At 43.7% G+C, this 20,171-nt stretch overlaps 1 protein-coding gene across 1 annotated transcript in view; it reads left to right on the top strand.

Moving 5' to 3' along the window:
• The window catches only part of PEX14 (peroxisomal biogenesis factor 14), a 218,625-nt gene that overhangs the window by 2,551 nt on the left and 195,903 nt on the right, over positions 1-20,171 (top strand). The window contains exon 2 of the mRNA XM_068238785.1: positions 4,603-4,650. Within this exon, the coding sequence (XP_068094886.1) occupies positions 4,603-4,650 (48 nt within the window). The remainder of the gene's footprint in view (positions 1-4,602; positions 4,651-20,171) is intronic.

The following is a 20,171-nucleotide window of genomic DNA, read 5'->3' as shown; positions in this document are numbered from 1 at the left end:
TGCACAGCATTCTCAGTGGATTCCCTGCAGCTCTGTGGGGAGTGCATATGTAGAGTATAGTACTACTGTGTAACAAAGTAAACCTGAGACAGATGAAATTAAAGTTTTATACATACCTGGGGCTTCCTCCAGCCGCCTTCAGGATAATCAGTCCCTCGTTGTCCTCCACCACCTGGATCTTCTGCTATGAGTCCAGGTACTTGAGCCAGTCAGGCGTAGTGCGCATGCACACACTCCGCCGCCAGGAGCATACTACACCTGTGCAGCAGTATTGCGCAGGTGCAGAATGTTCCTGGCCGTGGGAGCGGCATGCGGCCGGACAGCGCTGACTGGCTGAATTACCAGGACTCATAGCAGAAGATCCGGGTGGTGGAGGACAGCGAGGGACTGATTAGCCTGAAGGGGGCTGGAGGAAGCCCCAGGTATGTATAAAACTTTACTTTTCATCCGTCTCAGGTACCCTTTAATTTGTAGTCACCAAACCAAAATTTTAATAACATATTAAATTATTTGATTTCATCAGCAAAGGGAGTGCATACATTTGCATAAATCAGCATCAATGCAGAATTATTTCCATCTCGTTGACCATCTCTATTAGTGACACAGCTACACATTAGGCTTTATTCTTACAGCATAGATGTTATTTAGTATATATGAGAGGTTCCTGTGTACACATCATATATACAGTCACAATCAGATATGTATATCTGTCCTTAAAAATACGGGGACTGCTTTTTTTGAAGCAGCACAAGTAACTAATTTTGATTGGTTTATTTCATTTTTGTGGACTAAGCACAGCTATTACTGTATATATACATTATTTTTAATGACTATTATCTGAGAAATAGAACATTTTATCATATTTTCTATTTTAATTACAGTTACAAATTCATTAGGAGTCGGAGTCGGTGCATTTTTCCCGACTCCGACTCCAGGCACCCAAAATTGCCCGACTCCACGACTCCGACTCCACAGCCCTGGATTGGACAATCATTGAAAGTGTGTACCAGGCTTTCGGGTTACATACATTTGCTGTGTATACACATGTATATTATAATTATTTAGCATTTATATAGCGCAGACATCTTCTGCAGCGCTGTACAGAGTATATATAGTCTTGTCACATCGGAGCAGTGCTTTTCAGTGCTGCTAGATTTGGGCGCAGCCGGCGCCTCCATAGACTTCAATAGGAATCACTCCTATTGCAGCGCTCAGTGAGTAACGTCGGCACTGTCAGAAGGCGGAGCCGAGGTTGCTTAAAAACATAATAATTTGGCCTCCAGCAATCGCTGGAAGCCGAATTATTTCATTCCCCCACTATCCATGGCGGCCTGGAGGGGGAATAGTAATTAAATCGGCCCGGACTTGTGCAGAAGCAGGATCAGCCATATACCGCTGTATCCTGCGCCCAAGTCTACTGGTGCCGATTTCAAATGTACTCTTGTCACATAACTGTCCCTCAGAGGGGCTCACAATTTAGTCCCTACAATAGTCATATGCCTATGTATGTATCATGTAGTGTAGGTATCGTAGTCTGGGGCCAATTTAGGGGGAAGCCAATTAACTTATATGTATGTTATGCTGCCCAATAAATGCACGCTATCAATGTACACATACTGTTTCTGCACGGTGTATATAAATCATATACACACACTGTATATAAATGCACTTTATGAGTATACACATTTTGTCCACAGCCGGAATGGACACACACAGTACAGAAACACACATTGCACCATTATCTGTATATCTGCAGACTGTCTGCTTGTGACCTTTGCTGCTGGTGTGTAAAGTCCTGTGAGCCCCGCCCCCTCCCCGTCTGCCCCTCCTCCCCTCACCTTTGCCCCTTCTCTTTATACACCTTTGTACTGTGATCGGGCCGCACAGCGTATATGTGGCTGCTTTATGAAGCCGTTTCTCACCACAGTGGAGTGAAGTGTTAGCTATGTGGCCTGTCGTGGGCGGAGCTACATACATGTTTCTTGTGCTTCCATTTTGTTTTATGGAAAATAAACAATCATAACTCAATCAATGCTCAACCTGAAGTGACAGGGATGTGGAAGCTGACATATCTATTTCCTTTTAAACAATGCAGATTGCCTGGTTCTAGTGCTGATCATCTGCCTCTAATACTTTTAGCCACAGCCCCTGAACAAGCATGCAGCAGATCAGGTGCTCTGACTGACGTGTGACTGGATTAGCTGCATGCGTGTTCCAGGTGTGCGATTCAGACACTACTGCAGCCAAAGAGATCAACAGGATAGCCAGGCAACTGATATTGTTTAACAGGAAATAAATATGGCAGCCTCCATGTCCCTCTCACTTCAGGTCCACTTTAATAACCCCTAGACAATCTGAGGCCACCTGTGACCGCTGACAGGACTGGGGGAAGTGTGGGGCAGCCAGGGGAGTCCCTGGAAGAGGTCTTTTCATTTCTTTAGTTTCTATCTTAAATGGGGAAAAAAGTTTGGCTTAAAGGACAACTGAAGCAAGAGGGCTGTGGAGGCTGTCATATTTATTTCTTTTTAAAGGGGCACTATGGCGAAAAAATTTAAAATATGTGCAAACACAGACAAATAAGAATTACGTTTTTTCAGAGTAAAATGAGCCATAAATTACTTTTCTCCTATGTTGCTGTCACTTACAGTAGGTAGTAGAAATTTGACAGAAGTGACAGGTTTTGGACTAGTCCATCTCTTTATGGGCGATTCTCAGCAAGGCTTTTATTCTTTATAAAGATATTCCCTAAAAAGGATTTAAACAATGATGCTGGCCAGCTTCCCTGCTTGCTACACAGTTTTTTGGCAGTTGAACAGATCAACTGCCATTCACTAAGTGCTTTTGAAAATAAGTAAATCCCTGAGAATCCCCTATGAAGAGATGGACTAGTCCAAAACCTGTCACTTCTGTCAGATTTCTACTACCTACTGTAAGTGACAGCAACATAGGAGAAAAGTCATTTATGGCTCATTTTACTCTGGGAAAAACATACTTCTTGTTTGTTTGCACATATTTTAAATTTTACAATTTTTTCGCCATAGTGCCCCTTTAAGCAATACCAGTTGCCTGCCTATCCTGCTGACTATCCTCCAATACGTTTAGCCATAGCCCCTGAACAAGCATGCAGCAGATCAGGTGTTTCTGACATTGTCAGATCTGACAAGATTAGCTGCATGCTTGTTTCTGGTGTGATTCATGGAATACTGCCGCCAGAGAGATCAGCAGGGCTGCCAGGCAACTGGTATTGTTTAAAAGGACATAAATATGGCAGCCTCCCTATTCTCCTCACTTCAGTCATCCTTTAAGCTGCAGTTTTAGGCATTTCCAGCTGACTTTAGTGAGATGCTAATTTCTGACTTGCATTAAAATTTAATGCAAATAGTATGAGTTTTGGAATCTGGTCAATCAAAATTATCAGAAGGTGCATTTGATTTTTTCCTGTTCCAATTTGCCTAATTTTGCATGAAATCTGCATAGAAGGTGGAGTCATTAGGTGCTCGCTGACACCCTCTGGTGGTGACATTACAATTGGCGTTGCGGTGATATTTCTATTTTGTACTATAACCGCCGGTCTTGCTACATGTGGTGGGCGGAGTCATTAGGTGCTCACTGACACCCTCTGGTGGTGACATTACATTTGGGGTTTTGGTAGTATTTGGATATTGTGTTCTATAACCGCCGGTCTCGGTACAGGTGGCTGGTGGAGTGATGAGCTGCTCGCTGACCCCCTCTTATGGTGACATTACATTTGGCGTTTCGGTGATATTTGGATTTTCTACTATAACCGCCGGTCTTGCTACATGTGGTGGGCGGAGTCATTAGGTGCTCACTGACACCCTCTGGTGGTGACATTACATTTGGGGTTTTGGTAGTATTTGGATATTGTGTTCTATAACCGCCGGTCTCGGTACAGGTGGCTGGTGGAGTGATGAGCTGCTCGCTGACCCCCTCTTATGGTGACATTACATTTGGCGTTTCGGTGATATTTGAATACGGTACAGGTGACTGGCGGAGTGATGAGCTGCTTGCTGACCCCCTCTAGTGGTGACATTACATTTGGCCCTCTGGTGGTATTTGGATTCTGTTCTATAACCGCCAGTCTCGGTACAGGTAACCTGCAGAGTCATTAGCCGCTCACTGACCCCCTCTAGTGGCGACATTACATTTGGCGTTTCAGTGATTTGTTTTTTGTTCTATAACCGCCGGTCTCGGTACAGGTAACCAGCGGAGTCATTCGTCGCACTCTGACCCCCTCCAGTGGTGACATTACATTTGGCGTTTCGGGGACATTTGTTTTTTGTTCTTTAACCGCCGGTCTCGGTACAGGTAACCTGCGGAGTCATTTGCCGCTCGCTGACCCCCTCCAGTGGTGACATTACATTTGGCGTTTCGGGGACATTTGTTTTTTGTTCTATAACCGCCGGTCTCGGTACAGGTAACCAGAGGAGTCATTTGTCGCACTCTGACCCCCTCTAGTGGTGACATTACATTTGGCGTTTCGGTGATATTTGTTTTTTGTTCTATAACCGCCGGTCTTGGTACAGGTAGCCGGCATAGTCTGTTGGCCCGCCTGGTCTAATCTCTGCTATTTTCTCCTTACAGAGCGGCCCTTCGCTGAATAATGACAAGAGGGTCCCCCGGGAACAGCTGGTGAGTCACTCATATAATGCAACCCTGTCATTGTCTCTGTGAAATGAACGATCTGCGAGTATATGGGGAAATCTGTGAGGTTAAACTTCCTGTATACATCGTTGTGTATTCATTATTGTTGTTTCCTTAAAGTGAACCTAAAGTCAGGAATAAAAAATGAGTTTAACTCACCTGGGGCTTCCCTCAGCCCCCTGAAGCTGATCGGTGCCCACGCTGACTCCATCAGATGTCCCTGGACCGGCCGGCAGCGACTTCCGGTTTCGTCGTCACCGGCCGACAGGCTGGGTACGCGAGTGATTCTTCGCGTTCCCAGCCAGAATAGCGCCCCCTATGCTGCTATTGCTATCGCCGCCGGCCGGTCCAGGTACATCTGATGGAGTCAGCGTGGGCACCGATCAGCTTCAGGGGGCTGAGGGAAGCCCCAGGTGAGTTAAACTCATTTTTTATTCCTGACTTTAGGTTCACTTTAACTCATTAGCAGCTTCAGTAGACTTATCTCATGTGAGATAAGTCTGCTGCTTTTAACCTCAGTCAGTAGAACTAGTTGTGCTGTAAATTCTTGGACTGCTTTGATCTCTCTCTACTGGCAGAAAATATAGAACCTGAAAGCAGAAGTCCTCTGTTATTGTCTCACACTGCCACCTAGTGGCAAGTGGCCATAATACACATTACTGCAGTACTAATTAGAAGCAAGGAAAGGGAAGAAAAAAGAAAAAAAAAAGTGCTAATAAATTGTCCTGGAGCAGTTGCGAGCCTCTAAATAAATTGTCTGCTTAAAGCATGCCATTCTATTTTCCCCTAGTTATGGAGGAGCCATAGAGATAATGGATTAGTGATAGTATTTTCGGTGACAAACATTTTGCCATATCTTCAACTTATGTTTTTTGGTACCTTTTCATGTGTGGATACGTTGAAGCAGTTGATACACAAAACAATTTTTCCTTTTCAATTCCCGGCAGACTTGATTACTCCTATCCAATCCGATCAGTCATAATTCCATTCTATGTTGGGCTAAAATCAATGGGGAGTATTGATCAGACAAGACTGAAGATTTCCATTGATGGTGGGTGGGGCAGTAATGGTAACTGATCGATGGGTCATAATACCCGTACAGCAGTTCTGTGATGTCATGCAGTGACTGGTCATAAAGAATCATTATTTGACAAACGTGTGCGTGACTTTTGTAGCTTGCTGTCCCCCTCCCCTTTCCACAGGAACAGGCTGCTCGGCTGCAGCTGTGTGTCTGTACAGCAATCATTCCTACTGTAGTGTGAACTGGCCAGTAACAATCAGGGAGAATGACAAATCCTGCTTATTTGTTTGTAAGATTTTTGTTTACTTTTCCTCCATATATCTGGAAATCTGATAGGATGGAATGTGTCGGGCCGGGGATATATCCGGTCATTTCTTACTTTGACGCCTTTTTTCTAGAACAGGAAATGCACAAAGTCTTCCAAGCAGGTATGCAAACCGCAATAAAAGCTCAGCTCCTCCCACTTCACTATAAACGGTTGTTATTGCTGTCTCTGACCCTGTCACAGTGATGTCATTTCCTCTTCTCTCTGACTCATGTTGCCTGAACAGGAAGTGAGAGGAAATCTCACCAGTGTGAACACAGACTGCAGCAAAGCCTGGAATACTGTAATCTGTCTTCCCGATCTGAGGCTTAAGGTGGCCACACACGATACAATAAAATAATTAGATTTTACGGCAATTCGTTAAAAACTATCGGACCTCCCCAAAAAAACGAAAGCTCTTTTTTTTTCATTCAACTGAAAAATCTGATTGAATTACCTGTTTTTCTATTTTTATCGATCTGCAATGCCAAATATATTTCTTCAATCTTTCTAAAGATTGTATGGTGTGTGTTGGATTGTCAGTTTATTAATCTACACACCCTAGCAATTTTCTCAGTTTCCAATCATTTTTATCATAATTGGGGGGAAAATTGAACATAGGTGTGTGGTACATTGGTCATATTTTTGAAATGTTACGATCAGTCAGAAAAATTGATTGCAATTCTTAAAGGGCAACTGAAGCAAGAGGGATATGGAGGCTGCCATATTTATTTCCTTTTAAACAATGCACATTGCCTGGCTATTATGCTGATCCTCTGCCTCTAACACTTTTAGCCACAGCCCCTGAACAAGCATGCAGCAGATCAGGGGTTTCTGACATTGTCAGATCTGACAAGATTAGCTGCTTGCTTGTTTCTGGTGTGATTCAGACATGACTGCAGCCAAATAGATCAGCAGGGCTGCCAGGCAAAGTGTATTGTTTAAAAGAAAATAAATATGGCAGCCTCTATATTCTTCTAACTTCAGTTCCCCCTTAAATTGAACAGATATTTAAAAAATTGTATAGTGTGTGGCCATCTTTAGCATTAGTACCTGCCAACCTGCTGCTGGTATAACTCGGTGGCCGTGTTCACTTCTCTGCATTGCAGCGGTCTACGTTATACTCAGTGCGTACACACATGCAATTTCAGTTGGCCAATCACTGACCAATTAAAAAGCCTCCATGTAGTATGAAGGCCAACAAAGCACTCGTGCTATACGGTGGTGGTAAAACAGGCCAATAACCATTGCATGTGTGGTCCTGGATAATGCGATTGCAGACAGGCTATGATGCGTTACGTGTTCATGGTGAGGTGTCTCTTAAATAAGGCCCTGAAGGAAGTGGAGAGACCTGAAGCTTGCAGCAGCGTTCCACCATAACTGCGAGAGTTGTCACATGAGCATATGTGAGCAAGGCGTTCCCTTACCCTGCCAGCAGCTCTGCCTCTCATCTCTGTGCCAACTCCATGTTTACGTTCCCTCCGGACATCCCCCCCCCCCCCCCCCCCCCCTGCCAGTTCCTGCGAGGAGTTGGCAACAAATATTGGTTTATAGATATTTCACCTACGCAAACAGGAGCTCTGCGTGCCAACTACTGGGGAGGCCCCGCCTCTGCCATCCGCAGTGCAACTACACAGAACCCCCACTCATCACTGCGGGGTGACACTGACAGTACCTGTAGTATGCTCATTACTGGAGTAGCACTGACAGTACCTGTAGTATATTACGTGAGAGGCACTGACAGTACCTGTAGTATGTATATTACTGGAGTAGCCCTGACAGTACCTGTAGTGTGTTCATCACTGGAGTAGCACTGACAGTACCTGTAGTATGTTCATTACTGGAGTAGCACTGACAGTACCTGTAGTATGTCCATTACTGGTGTAGCACTGACAGTACTTGTAGTATGTTCATTACTGGAGTAGCACTGACAGTACCTGTCGTATGTCCATTACTGGAGTAGCACTGACAGTACCTGTAGTATGTTCATCACTGGAGTAGCACTGACAGTACCTGTAGTATGTCCATTACTGGAGTAGCACTGACAGTACCTGTAGTATGTTCATCACTGGAGTAGCACTCACAGTACCTGTAGTATGTTCATTACTGGAGTAGCACTGACAGTACCTGTAGTATGTTCATTACTGGAGTAGCACTGACAGTACCTGTAGTATGTCCATTACTGGTGTAGCACTGACAGTACTTGTAGTATGTTCATTACTGGAGTAGCACTGACAGTACCTGTAGTATGTCCATTACTGGTGTAGCACTGACAGTACCTGTAGTATGTTCATTACTGGAGTAGCACTGACAGTACCTGTAGTATGTTCATCACTGTAGTAGCACTGACAGTACCTGTAGTATGTCCATTACTGGTGTAGCACTGACAGTACTTGTAGTATGTTCATTACCGGAGTAGCACTGACAGTACCTGTCGTATGTCCATTACTGGAGTAGCACTGACAGTACCTGTAGTGTGTTCATCACTGGAGTAGCACTGACAGTACCTGTAGTATGTTCATTACTGGAGTAGCACTGACAGTACCTGTAGTATGTTCATTACTGGAGTAGCACTGACAGTACCTGTAGTATGTTCATTACTGGAGTAGCACTGACAGTACCTGTAGTATGTTCATCACTGGAGTAGCACTGACAGTACCTGTAGTATGTTCATTACTGGAGTAGCACTGACAGTACCTGTAGTATGTTCATTACCGGAGTAGCACTGACAGTACCTGTCGTATGTCCATTACTGGTGTAGCACTGACAGTACCTGTAGTATGTTCATTACTGGAGTAGCACTGACAGTACCTGTAGTATGTTCATTACTGGAGTAGCACTGACAGTACCTGTAGTATGTTCATTACTGGAGTAGCACTGACAGTACCTGTAGTATGTTCATTACTGGAGTAGCACTGACAGTACCTGTAGTATGTTCATCACCGGAGTAGCACTGACAGTACCTCTAGTATGTTAATTACTGGAGTAGCACTGACAGTACCTCTAGTATGTTAATTACTGGAGTAGCACTGACACTACCTGTAGTATGTTTATTACCGGAGTAGCACTGACACTACCTGTAGTATGTATATTACTGGAGTAGCACTGACAGTACCTGTAGTATATTACGTGAGAGGCACTGACAGTACTTGTAGTATGTTCATTACTGGAGTAGCACTGACAGTACCTGTAGTATATTACGTGAGAGGCACTGACAGTACTTGTAGTATGTTCATTACTGGAGTAGCACTGACAGTACCTGTAGTATATTACGTGAGAGGCACTGACAGTACCTGTAGTATGTTCATTACCGGAGTAGCACTGACAGTACCTGTAGTATGTTTATTACCGGAGTAGCACTGACAGTACCTGTAGTATATTACTGGAGTAGCACTGACAGTACCTGTAGTATGTTCATTACCGGAGTAGCACTGACAGTACCTGTAGTATGTTCATTACCGGAGTAGCACTGACAGTACCTGTAGTATGTTCATTACCGGAGTAGCACTGACAGTACCTGTAGTATGTTCATTACTGGAGTACAATACAATAATACAATACAATACAATACAATAACATTTGTAAAGCGCTTTTCTCCCATAGGACTCAAAGCGCATAGCTGTGTCTCAGATTAATACAGGGTTTCAGGCTGGGTTGTGTTACAGAGGAGATAGTCAGATGTTCATGAATGCCAGACTGAAAAGGTAGGTTTTCAGTTTAGACTTAAATGCTTCCAGGGATGGGGCTGTCCTGATTGGGTGTGGCAGGGAGTTCCAAAGTGTAGGGGCAGCATGACAAAAGGCTCTGTCTCCAAAGGTTTTGAGGTGGACTCTGGGGGTGACCAAGGTGTTGCGTCCTTTTGATCTAAGATTGTGGGGGGTGTGATGTAGTTGCAACAAGTCCTTCAGGTATCCAGGGCCCAGATTGTGCAAGGATTTGAATGTCAGTAAGCCAATCTTAAACAGAATTCTCCATTTTATCGGTAGCCAGTGGAGTGAGCTCAGGGTTGGTGTTATGTGGCAATGGCGGGGTTGGCTCGTTAACAGCCTTGCGGCGGCATTCTGTACTAATTGCAGGCGGCGTAAGTCTTTCTTATGCAGGCCTGTGTAGAGGACGTTGCAGTAGTCTAACCTTGATGTGACGAAGGCATGAACTAGGGTTGGAAGATCCTCTGAAGGAATTAGGTGTTTAATCCTTGCAATATTCCTTAGGTGAAAGAAGGAATGTTTCACAACAGCTGAGATTTGATTCCTGAAGCTTAATTTCCCATCAATCAGTACTCCCAGGCTGCGCACACAGTCTGAGTTGTTCAGGTCTGAGCTCCCTATCCTTAGCGGTGTTGGTTGAGACTGGAGCTGCTTTGCTGTTGAGCCCTGGCCCTCGATAACAAGAACCTCAGTTTTGTCAGCATTAAGTTTTAGCCAATTATTATTCATCCACTCCTGAAGCTCAGCTAAGCATGCGTTTATTTGTGGAGTAGGGTCTGTGACATCAGGTTTAAATGACAAATATAGCTGGGTGTCATCAGCATAGCAATGATATGTCAGGCCATGTTTTTGTATGATTTCTCCAAGTGGCAGCATGTATATGGTGAACAGTAAAGGGGATAATATTGCGCCCTGAGGTACACCGTATTTTAGTGGTACAGGGTTGGAGAGGAAGGGCCCTAAGGCTACCCTTTGTGTTCTGCCAGCCAGGAAGGAGTTGAACCACCGGAGAACAATGCCATCTATGCCACAGTACTCTTGTAGCCTGTTGAGTAAGATTTCATGATCGACTGTGTCAAAAGCCGCTGAGAGGTCGAGCAAAATCAGGATGGAACATTGACCCTTGTCTCTTGCAATGAGCAGATCATTGCAAATCTGGGTGAGGGCTGTTTCACAACTGTGATATTTCCTGAAACCAGATTGAAGAGGGTCAAGGATGTTGTTTCTGGAGAGCCTGGCTTCAAGTTGGAGGTAGACAGCCTTTTCAATAACTTTTCCCAGAAAGGGGAGGTTTGAGACAGGTCTGTAGCTGTTTAGAGCATCTGGGTCTAAGGATGGTTTCTTGAGTAGAGGCCTGACGATTGCTTCTTTCAGAGTAGAGGGAAACCACCCTTCTTGTAAGGAGCCGTTGACTATTTTGTGGAATGCCGGTGTAAATAGTTCAGGGCATTTCAACATGAACTTAGTGGGGCCAGGGTCCAGATCGCAGGTAGTCTGGCGAAGGTTTGAGAGGATATCCAAGATGTCTTTTTCAGTGATTACCTTAAAATCAGACCATGGTGGTAGGCTATTTTTGCACCTGTTATATGGCTCTGCATGGGTTTCTGGGGCTGTGAATTGAATGGCAGATCGTATGGAGGAGACTTTGTCTGAGAAGAAGTGGGCAAATTTCTCGCACAGTTCCTGTGAAGGTCTGATGCTGGATTTCCTGCAAGATGGATTGCAGAGACTGTCAACCGTGCGGAAGAGTTGGGCAGGTCTGTTGGCTGCATTTGCAATTTCGTGAGACAGGAATAAGGACTTCTTTTTGTTAATCATCGTTTGATATTTTTTCAGGTGAGCAATTAGGGAAAGTTTGTCATCAGGAGACTGATGTTTGCGCCACCTTCGTTCCAGTCTGCGTCCCTGTTTCTTTAGTTCCTTTATAGAGTTGTCAAACCAGCGAGCGTGATGTAATGGTGCGGAACGTTTAATCTTTAAGGGAGCTATGGCGTCAAAAGCGGCTGAGACATCGTGGTTATATTTAAGGACCATGGATTCAAGGCCTAAGTTGTGATCTGTCAGTCCACCTAGATTGAGGCTGTTCTGAAGGTGTTGGGGTGTCAAACCTTTCAAGGAACGATATTTTATTAGTTCTTTCACTTGGTGTTTTGTAGCCGGTGCTGTAAAGGAGAAGTGGACAGTGTGGTGGTCTGACCCAACTACTGGATCAATTTCCACATTGGATATTAGGAGTTCTGAATGGAAAATGAGGTCCAAAGTGTGTCCTTTTTTGTGGGTAGGGAGGTTGACGGCTTGAGAGAAGCCCAGTTCATTCATGGAGAGAAGTAGCTTAGTTCCAAATTGGGAAGAGTGTGTATCGACCCGTGCGTTAAAGTCTCCCAGAATTATCCACCTAGGGTGTTTCAGTGTTATGCAAGATACAAGTTCTGCTATTTCCTTGAGAAAAGCTGAGCCAGCATCAGGGGGTCGGTAGACAAGCAGTATGTTTATTTTTTTTTCCAGCTGAGAGCTGGGCTGCTAGACATTCAAAAGAGTGGGTGGGGGCTACAGCAAGGGATTTAATATTCAAACTGGATTTGAAGCACAGAGCTAATCCTCCGCCCTTGCGGTTTTGCCTTTCACAGTGTAAAACTGAGTAATTGTCTGGTACCACAGCTGCGAGAGTGGGTCCTGAGTTCTGATCCAACCATGTCTCTGTAATTAAAGCTAGATCTGAAGCCTCTATTAGATCATGAATAACTGCTGTTTTGTTGTTTATGGACCTGGCATTGCAGAGTACTGCTTTAATGTTGTTTCCCTTAACTTTGAGGTCTGTGTTCCTAGCTCCTGGCTGGGGGTTGCAATCAGGAGTGTGGCAGCTGTCTCTGTTATCTGGGTCCTTTACTGATACAGCTGATTTATAGATATGTGATGATTGCTTTGGCTTTGATTTATGGGTGCCTGCACCTCCTCCCCTCTTCCCCTGCCTTGTTTTCTTGAGAATCCCAAAGGATTTTAGAGGGGTAATCAAAGCAGAATCTATTTGTAAGAGTTTCTTGGGAACAGAGGTTGCAATATAGATAAGCATCTCAGCTGAGTATTTTAATGGTGGCATTTGGACAGCTGATAGACACCCTGCTGAGATCAAAGGGAAGGGGTCTTTTGCAAGCTGTACTTCTCAGAAAAAAAAAAAGATGCTCCAGATTAAAACAAATTAAGACAGTTCCTTGTTTCAATTTAAAAAGTTTGGAATAAATGTAGAAATAGGATAGTCATAACATAGAAAGCTCACAAGGTGTTTTTTGCCATTTCCGTTACTTACAGAAGGATCAGGAGCTGAGGGTTGAAGAAAGTTGAAGAATTTCAAAGTTTGAGGTCAGCTCCTAGCAGGCTAGACATTTTCAGTCCAAGTCCAATTTTAATCCAGTTTAAATCTCAGCCATCCAAAGTGACTGACTGTACCTGTAGTATGTTCATTACTGGAGTAGCACGGACAGTACCGGTAGTATGTTCATTACCGGAGTAGCACTGACAGTACCTGTAGTATGTTTATTACCGGAGTAGCACTGACAGTACCGGTAGTATGTTTATTACCGGAGTAGCACTGACAGTACCTGTAGTATGTTCATTACTGGAGTAGCACTGACAGTACCTGTAGTATGTTTATTACCGGAGTAGCACTGACAGTACCTGTAGTATGTTTATTACCGGAGTAGCACTGACAGTACCGGTAGTATGTTTATTACCGGAGTAGCACTGACAGTACCTGTAGTATGTTCATTACTGGAGTAGCACTGACAGTACCTGTAGTATGTTCATTACTGGAGTAGCACTGACAGTACCTGTAGTATGTTCATTACTGGAGTAGCACTGACAGTACCTGTAGTATGTTTATTACCGGAGTAGCACTGACAGTACTTGTAGTATGTTTATTACCGGAGTAGCACTGACAGTACCTGTAGTATGTTTATTACCGGAGTAGCACTGACAGTACCGGTAGTATGTTTATTACCGGAGTAGCACTGACAGTACCTGTAGTATGTTCATTACTGGAGTAGCACTGACAGTACCTGTAGTATGTCCATTACTGGTGTAGCACTGACAGTACTTGTAGTATGTTCATTACTGGAGTAGCACTGACAGTACCTGTAGTATGTTCATTACCGGAGTAGCACTGACAGTACCTGTCGTATGTCCATTACTGGAGTAGCACTGACAGTACTTGTAGTATGTTCATTACTGGAGTAGCACTGACAGTACCTGTAGTATGTCCATTACTGGAGTAGCACTGACAGTACCTGTAGTATGTTCATTACCGGAGTAGCACTGACAGTACCTGTAGTATGTTCATTACTGGAGTAGCACTGACAGTACTTGTAGTATGTTCATTACTGGAGTAGCACTGACAGTACTTGTAGTATGTTCATTACTGGAGTAGCACTGACAGTACTTGTAGTATGTCCATTACTGGTGTAGCACTGACAGTACCTGTAGTATGTTCATTACTGGAGTAGCACTGACAGTACCTGTAGTATGTTCATTACTGGAGTAGCACTGACAGTACTTGTAGTATGTCCATTACTGGAGTAGCACTGACAGTACTTGTAGTATGTTCATTACTGGAGTAGCACTGACAGTACCTGTAGTATGTCCATTACTGGAGTAGCACTGACAGTACCTGTAGTATGTTCATTACTGGAGTAGCACTGACAGTACTTGTAGTATGTCCATTACTGGTGTAGCACTGACAGTACCTGTAGTATGTTTATTACTGGAGTAGCACTGACAGTACCTGTAGTATGTTCATTACCGGAGTAGCACTGACAGTATTTGCAGTATGTTTATTACCGGAGTAGCACTGGTCTGGTCACGTGACTGGTATCAGGAGCAGGGTAGACTTGTTGCTGTACAGGACTGATGATAGATGAGCGGGTAATCAGGACTTTCTTGGGGCTCTAGTGGACTTCCCTATTCAGATGGGTGCCCTCTGCAGGAGCTGTACTAGGCATGTGCCACCTGTGTCTATTGGTCAATCTGGCCACAGGAATGTTCATGAAGCTGTATTACACAACAGACCTCTGATGTTTTAGGGGCAATATTTTAGTACAAAGCCGAAAACGTCATTGTTTTTTAGGGAATGCTATGACTGTACATTTGTGTTCGATTTTTACTGGATGCTTAAACTTTTGTAATTCCGCACCCAAATACGCTAATTAGTTATTACTCCCACACCGATTCCTCATTTGTTGAGTGCGAATGGTGCAGTTTATTTATTTTTTATATGTGTGGTTGCTTTATGGCAGGGCCGGTCCCGCCTGCAGAAGCACTATACAGTGGTGTGAAAAACTATTTGCCCCTTCCTGATTTCTTATTCTTTTGCATGTTTGTCACACTTAAATGTTTCTGCTCATCAAAAACCGATAACTATTAGTCAAAGATAACATAACTGAACACAAAATGCAGTTTTAATCGATGGTTATTATTATTTAGTGAGAAAAAGATCTCAAAACCTACATGGCCCTGTGTGAAAAAGAAATTGCCCCCTGAACCTAATAACTGGTTGGGCCACCCTTAGCAGCAATAACTGCAATCAAGCGTTTGCGATAACTTGCAACGAGTCTTTTACAGCGCTCTGGAGGAATTTTGGCCTACTCATCTCTGCAGAATTATTGTAATACAGCTTTATTTGAGGGTTTTCTAGCATGAACCGCCTTTTTAAGGTCATGCCACAACATCTCAATAGGATTCAGGTCAGGACTTTGACTAGGCCACTCCAAAGTCTTCATTTTGTTTTTCTTCAGCCATTCAGAGGTGGATTTGCTGGTGTGTTTTGGGTAATTGTCCTGCTGCAGCACCCAAGATCGCTTCAGCTTGAGTTGACAAACAGATGGCCGGACATTCTCCTTAAGGATTTTTTGGTAGACAGTAGAATTCATGGTTCCATCTATCACAGCAAGCCTTCCAGGTCCTGAAGCAGCAAAACAACCCCAGACCATCACACTACCACCACCATATTTTACTGTTGGTATGATGTTCTTTTGCTGAAATGCTGTGTTACTTCTACGCCAGATGTAACGGGACACGCACCTTCCAAAAAGTTCAACTTTTATCTCGTCGGTCCACAAGGTATTTTCCCAAAAGTCTTGGCAATCATTGAGATGTTTTTTTAGCAAAATTGAGACGAGCCTTAAAGGGACACTTAAGTCAAAGAAAAAAAATGAGTTTTACTCACCTAGGGCTTCCAATAGCCCCCTGCAGCTGTCCGGTGCCCTTGCCGTCTCCCTCCGATCCTCCTGGCCCCGCCGGCAGCCACTTCCTGTTTCGGTGACAGGAGCCGACAGGTTGGGGACGCGAGTGATTCTTCATGTTCCCAGACACATTATCACCCTCTATGCTGCTATATGGTATATGATATATGCTACAGCAGCATAGATGGCGCTATTGTGGCCAGGAACGCGAAGAATCACTCGCGTCAGCTCCTGTCACCGAAACAGGAAGTGGCTGCCGGCGGGACCAGGAGGATCGGAGGGAGATGGCGAGGGCACCGGACAGCTGCAGGGGGCTAGTGGAAGCCCTAGGTAAGTAAAACTCATTTTTTTTTTTTTTTACTTAAGTGTCCCTTTAATGTTCTTTTTACTTAAAAGTGGTTTGCGCCTTGGATATCTGCCATGCAGGCCGTTTTTGCCCAGTCTCTTTCTTATTCTGGAGTCGTGAACACTGACCTTAATTGAGGCAAGTGAGGCCTGCAGTTCTTTAGATGTTGTCCTGGGGTCTTTTGTGGCCTCTCGGATGAGTTTTCTCTGCGCTCTTGGGGTAATTTTGGTTGGCCGGCTACTCCTGGGAAGGTTCATCACTGTTCCATGTGTTTGCCATTTGTGGATAATGGCTCTCACTGTGGTTTGCTGGAGCCCCAAAGCTTTAGAAATGGCTTTATAACCTTTACCAGACTGATAGATCTCAATTACAGTACTTTTGTTCTCATTTGTTCCTGAATTTCTTTGGATCTTGGCATGATGTCTAGCTTTTGAGGTGCTTTTGGTCTACTTCTCTGTGTCAGATAGCTCCTATTTAAGTGATTTCTTGATTGAAACAGGTGTGGCAGTAATCAGGCCTGGGGGTGACTACAGAAATTGAACTCAGGTGTGATAAACCACAGTTAAGTTATTTTTTAACAAGGGGGGGCAATCACTTTTTCACACAGGGCCATGTAGATTTGGAGTTTTTTTTCTCACTAAATAATAAAAACCATCATTTAAAACTGCATTTTGTGTTCAATTATGTTATCTTTGACTAATAGTTAACGGTTTTTGATGAGCAGAAACATTTAAGTGTGACAAACATGCAAAAGAATAAGAAATCAGGAAGGAGGCAAATAGTTTTTCACACCACTGTATTTCTTACACAGCTTGTATTGAGTAACTGAAGCAGTTTCTTTTTCCTCCACAAGTCTTTATTCAACAAGTTAAACTCTGTAATGGTGGCCACACTGGATTCCATTTTTTTAGTTTTTGTTCAGCCAGATAAATCTGATCACTGTTTCCCGCTTGAACGAATAATCAGAAAAATCCAGCCCAATCTACCATACACTTGTGTACATACTTTCCTGAAAATATCAAAATGATCAAATAGAAATTTCAGTTTTTATATTTTATATTTTTCTACTTGATTTTTCCAACACATCCAATCAGATTTTTATTGAAAAAACTGAATAATCTTTTTGTATTTTCTCGATAGAAAAAGATTTTTGATTTCCGCTGTATTGAATTGTTTTAGGTTGAATAAACAGGCAGATTGAATTAGTTTGTTGTACTGTGTATGGGAAACTTAAAGAGAACCTGAACTGAAAATAAGAAGTCAAAATAACCATACACAGGTCATACTTACCTCCCGTGTAGTCTATTCTTCAGTCTTTCTCCTCTCCTGCATCCTGTTTGTCCACTGTGATCAATGGAATTCTCTGTCCTCCATTACCCCATAACCGCTTCCTGGTCAGCACACTGTTAGTGGATCCGAGATAAACTTTTACTCATTGCAGACTTGTGTTTCTTTCATATAGTTTATAGGGCATTCCTCAAGCCCAATACTTGTTTTTTTAATGGTTTTATTACTCTAATTCCCTTTAAACTAAACAAGCCCCGCCCACAGCTCCTCCAGCGCTTAGGCACTCTGAGTCTTAGTAGCAAGGGTTTATGGGAGCTCAGTCTGGGCAGGACGAGGAGGTGGTGTTACTAGCCAGAGATTTCAGAGGCAGAGGGAGGAGGAGGGGGGAGTGAAGTTTTCACAGGCTGAGGGGTGGAGATGCACAGCAGCTTGCCTGTGTGTAATGATCACAAGCAGAAAATGGCTGCTCTCATTGTATCGCACCATCCACATAGGACTCGACCCTCCTGTGATCAATCAACAATTTTTTATTGCGTACATGAGCAGTGATATAGCACACAGAAAACACAACGTTTCAGGCAAAGGCCCTTTCTCAAGTTGAGGCACTTGAGAAAGGGCCTTTGCCCGAAACGTTGTGCTTTCTGTGTGCTATATCACCGCTCATGTACGCAATAAAAATGTGTTGATTCATCACAGTAGGGTCGAGTCCTATGTGGATGGTGCGATTGACTGTGACTATATAGAAGGGCTTGATAGACCTCTCACCACACTGGACTCCCCAGAAAAATTGAACCATCTCTGTGGCCGGCAGGTACCACTTTACATTGCACAGGAAGAAATAATCATATACTGTTGAAGCCGTTTGCAGCTAGATTTGCTGTGTAAACTATCTAAACTTTAGATAAGATATATAGACAAGTTACTTGTTATAGGTTTTCATCTCTGATCCGCTTTAAACTGTAATATCGCCCACTTGAGCCATAGGGAAACATGGACATTACCTTGCACATCAGTTGTCCTTTTACTTATAACTGGCAGCAACTGATATATATTTCAGTTCTGGCAAAATCTTTTTAGAAGTGGAAGGAATCTTTTAAGAAGAAAATGGTGAGCTTCTGAGAGGAATTAACGGCGAGGTAAGTATCTAATATTCATTCGCAGGTACATTATGTGTTTATTTTAAATCATTTTAATCAGTTCAGGTTCACTTTAAGGGTGATTTTCAGAATGAAAATCCGCAATTGCTGTGTGAAAAGCTCTTAACACGGATGGCACTTTGATTCCTGGATAGGGGAATTTCACATTGAGTAATCATATTCAGCCAGTTCACCCAGGAGGCTGATTATTGTCTGAAAAACCTATCATTACCCTGGTGGTAATACAGATACACCCTTGGATAAAGGTGCTGACAGGGACTGCTGGGCTCTTGTGTATTTTTGCTAGATAGTTTGGTTGAAAAAGACATCCGTCCATCAAGTTGAACCAGAAAAAACAAAACACCATCCTGAATCCGCAGATATCCCAGTTGATCCAGGGGAAGTTAAAAAAAAAAAACCTTACAAGGCCTGGGCCAATTAGCCTTAAAAGGGAAAAATTCCTTCCTGACAGATGGCAGTCAGACAAATCCCTGGATCAACTCTCCCAGGAATTGCCTAATAATTATAGCTCTGGATGCCCGTCAATGCAAGGAAAGCATCTAAACCCTCATTAAATGCAGATATAGCATTTGCCATTACTACCTCCTGAGGTAAGATGTTCCAGATTTTAACCACGCTCACTGTGAAGGACCCCTTTCTAAACAGATGGCAAAAACTCTTTTCCTCCATACGCAGATCATGTTCCCTTGTCTGTCTTACAACCCTAGGAACAAAAAAGCTAATCTGCCAAGGTTTTGTATTGCCCTCTGATGTATTTATACATGTTAGTCAGGTCATCTCTCAGTTGCCAGGCTGAGGAAACACTGCTGATAGGGAGACGGGACTGTAAACTCCAAACAACGTTATTGCTTTTGTTTTCCAGTTGAATAAAGCTGATTTGGCACCAGACTGTCATGGCTGCTCTTCACAATTCATAAGGTGGTCACACATGATACAATAAAGATTTTACTTCACATCAGTTCGATAAGGAGGATAGGTTTTTTTTTACTTTAGATAGAAATCTGACAATTGAGTGGTGTAAGATTGTCAGTTTCTTGACCCAAGTAATTTCCAGTTGGAGTTCGGACAGGTTTTTTTTACATAATTGGGGAAAAGTTGAGCATAGGTGTGTATAACATTGGAAATATCTGACCAATGTATCAGTCACTGAGGAAAATTGATTGTAATTCTTTAATTGAAAGTAAATATTAGATAGTATTGTGTGAGGCCACCTTTAGTACTTTAGCCCCCTAGGCCTTCCCTGTAGTCCCGGGCAGAGGAGGAGCATGTCCCCGATGTGCAGGAGGGTCCCGGGCAGTGGCGGAGGCCTGAAGAGGGGTGTGGCCCTCATGTGCGGGAGGGTTCCGGGCGGAGGCCTGAAGAGGGGTGTGGCCCTGATGTGCAGGAGGATCCCGGGCAGAGACCTGAAGAGGGGTGTGGTCCCGATGTGGAGGAGGGTCCCGGGCAGCAGCGGAGAC

This window comes from Hyperolius riggenbachi, chromosome 6, assembly GCF_040937935.1.
Source record: "Hyperolius riggenbachi isolate aHypRig1 chromosome 6, aHypRig1.pri, whole genome shotgun sequence".
Lineage (NCBI taxonomy): Eukaryota > Metazoa > Chordata > Amphibia > Anura > Hyperoliidae > Hyperolius > Hyperolius riggenbachi.
The sequence above is the reverse complement of the archived record's forward strand: the minus strand, read 5'-3'. Positions and strand labels throughout refer to the sequence as shown.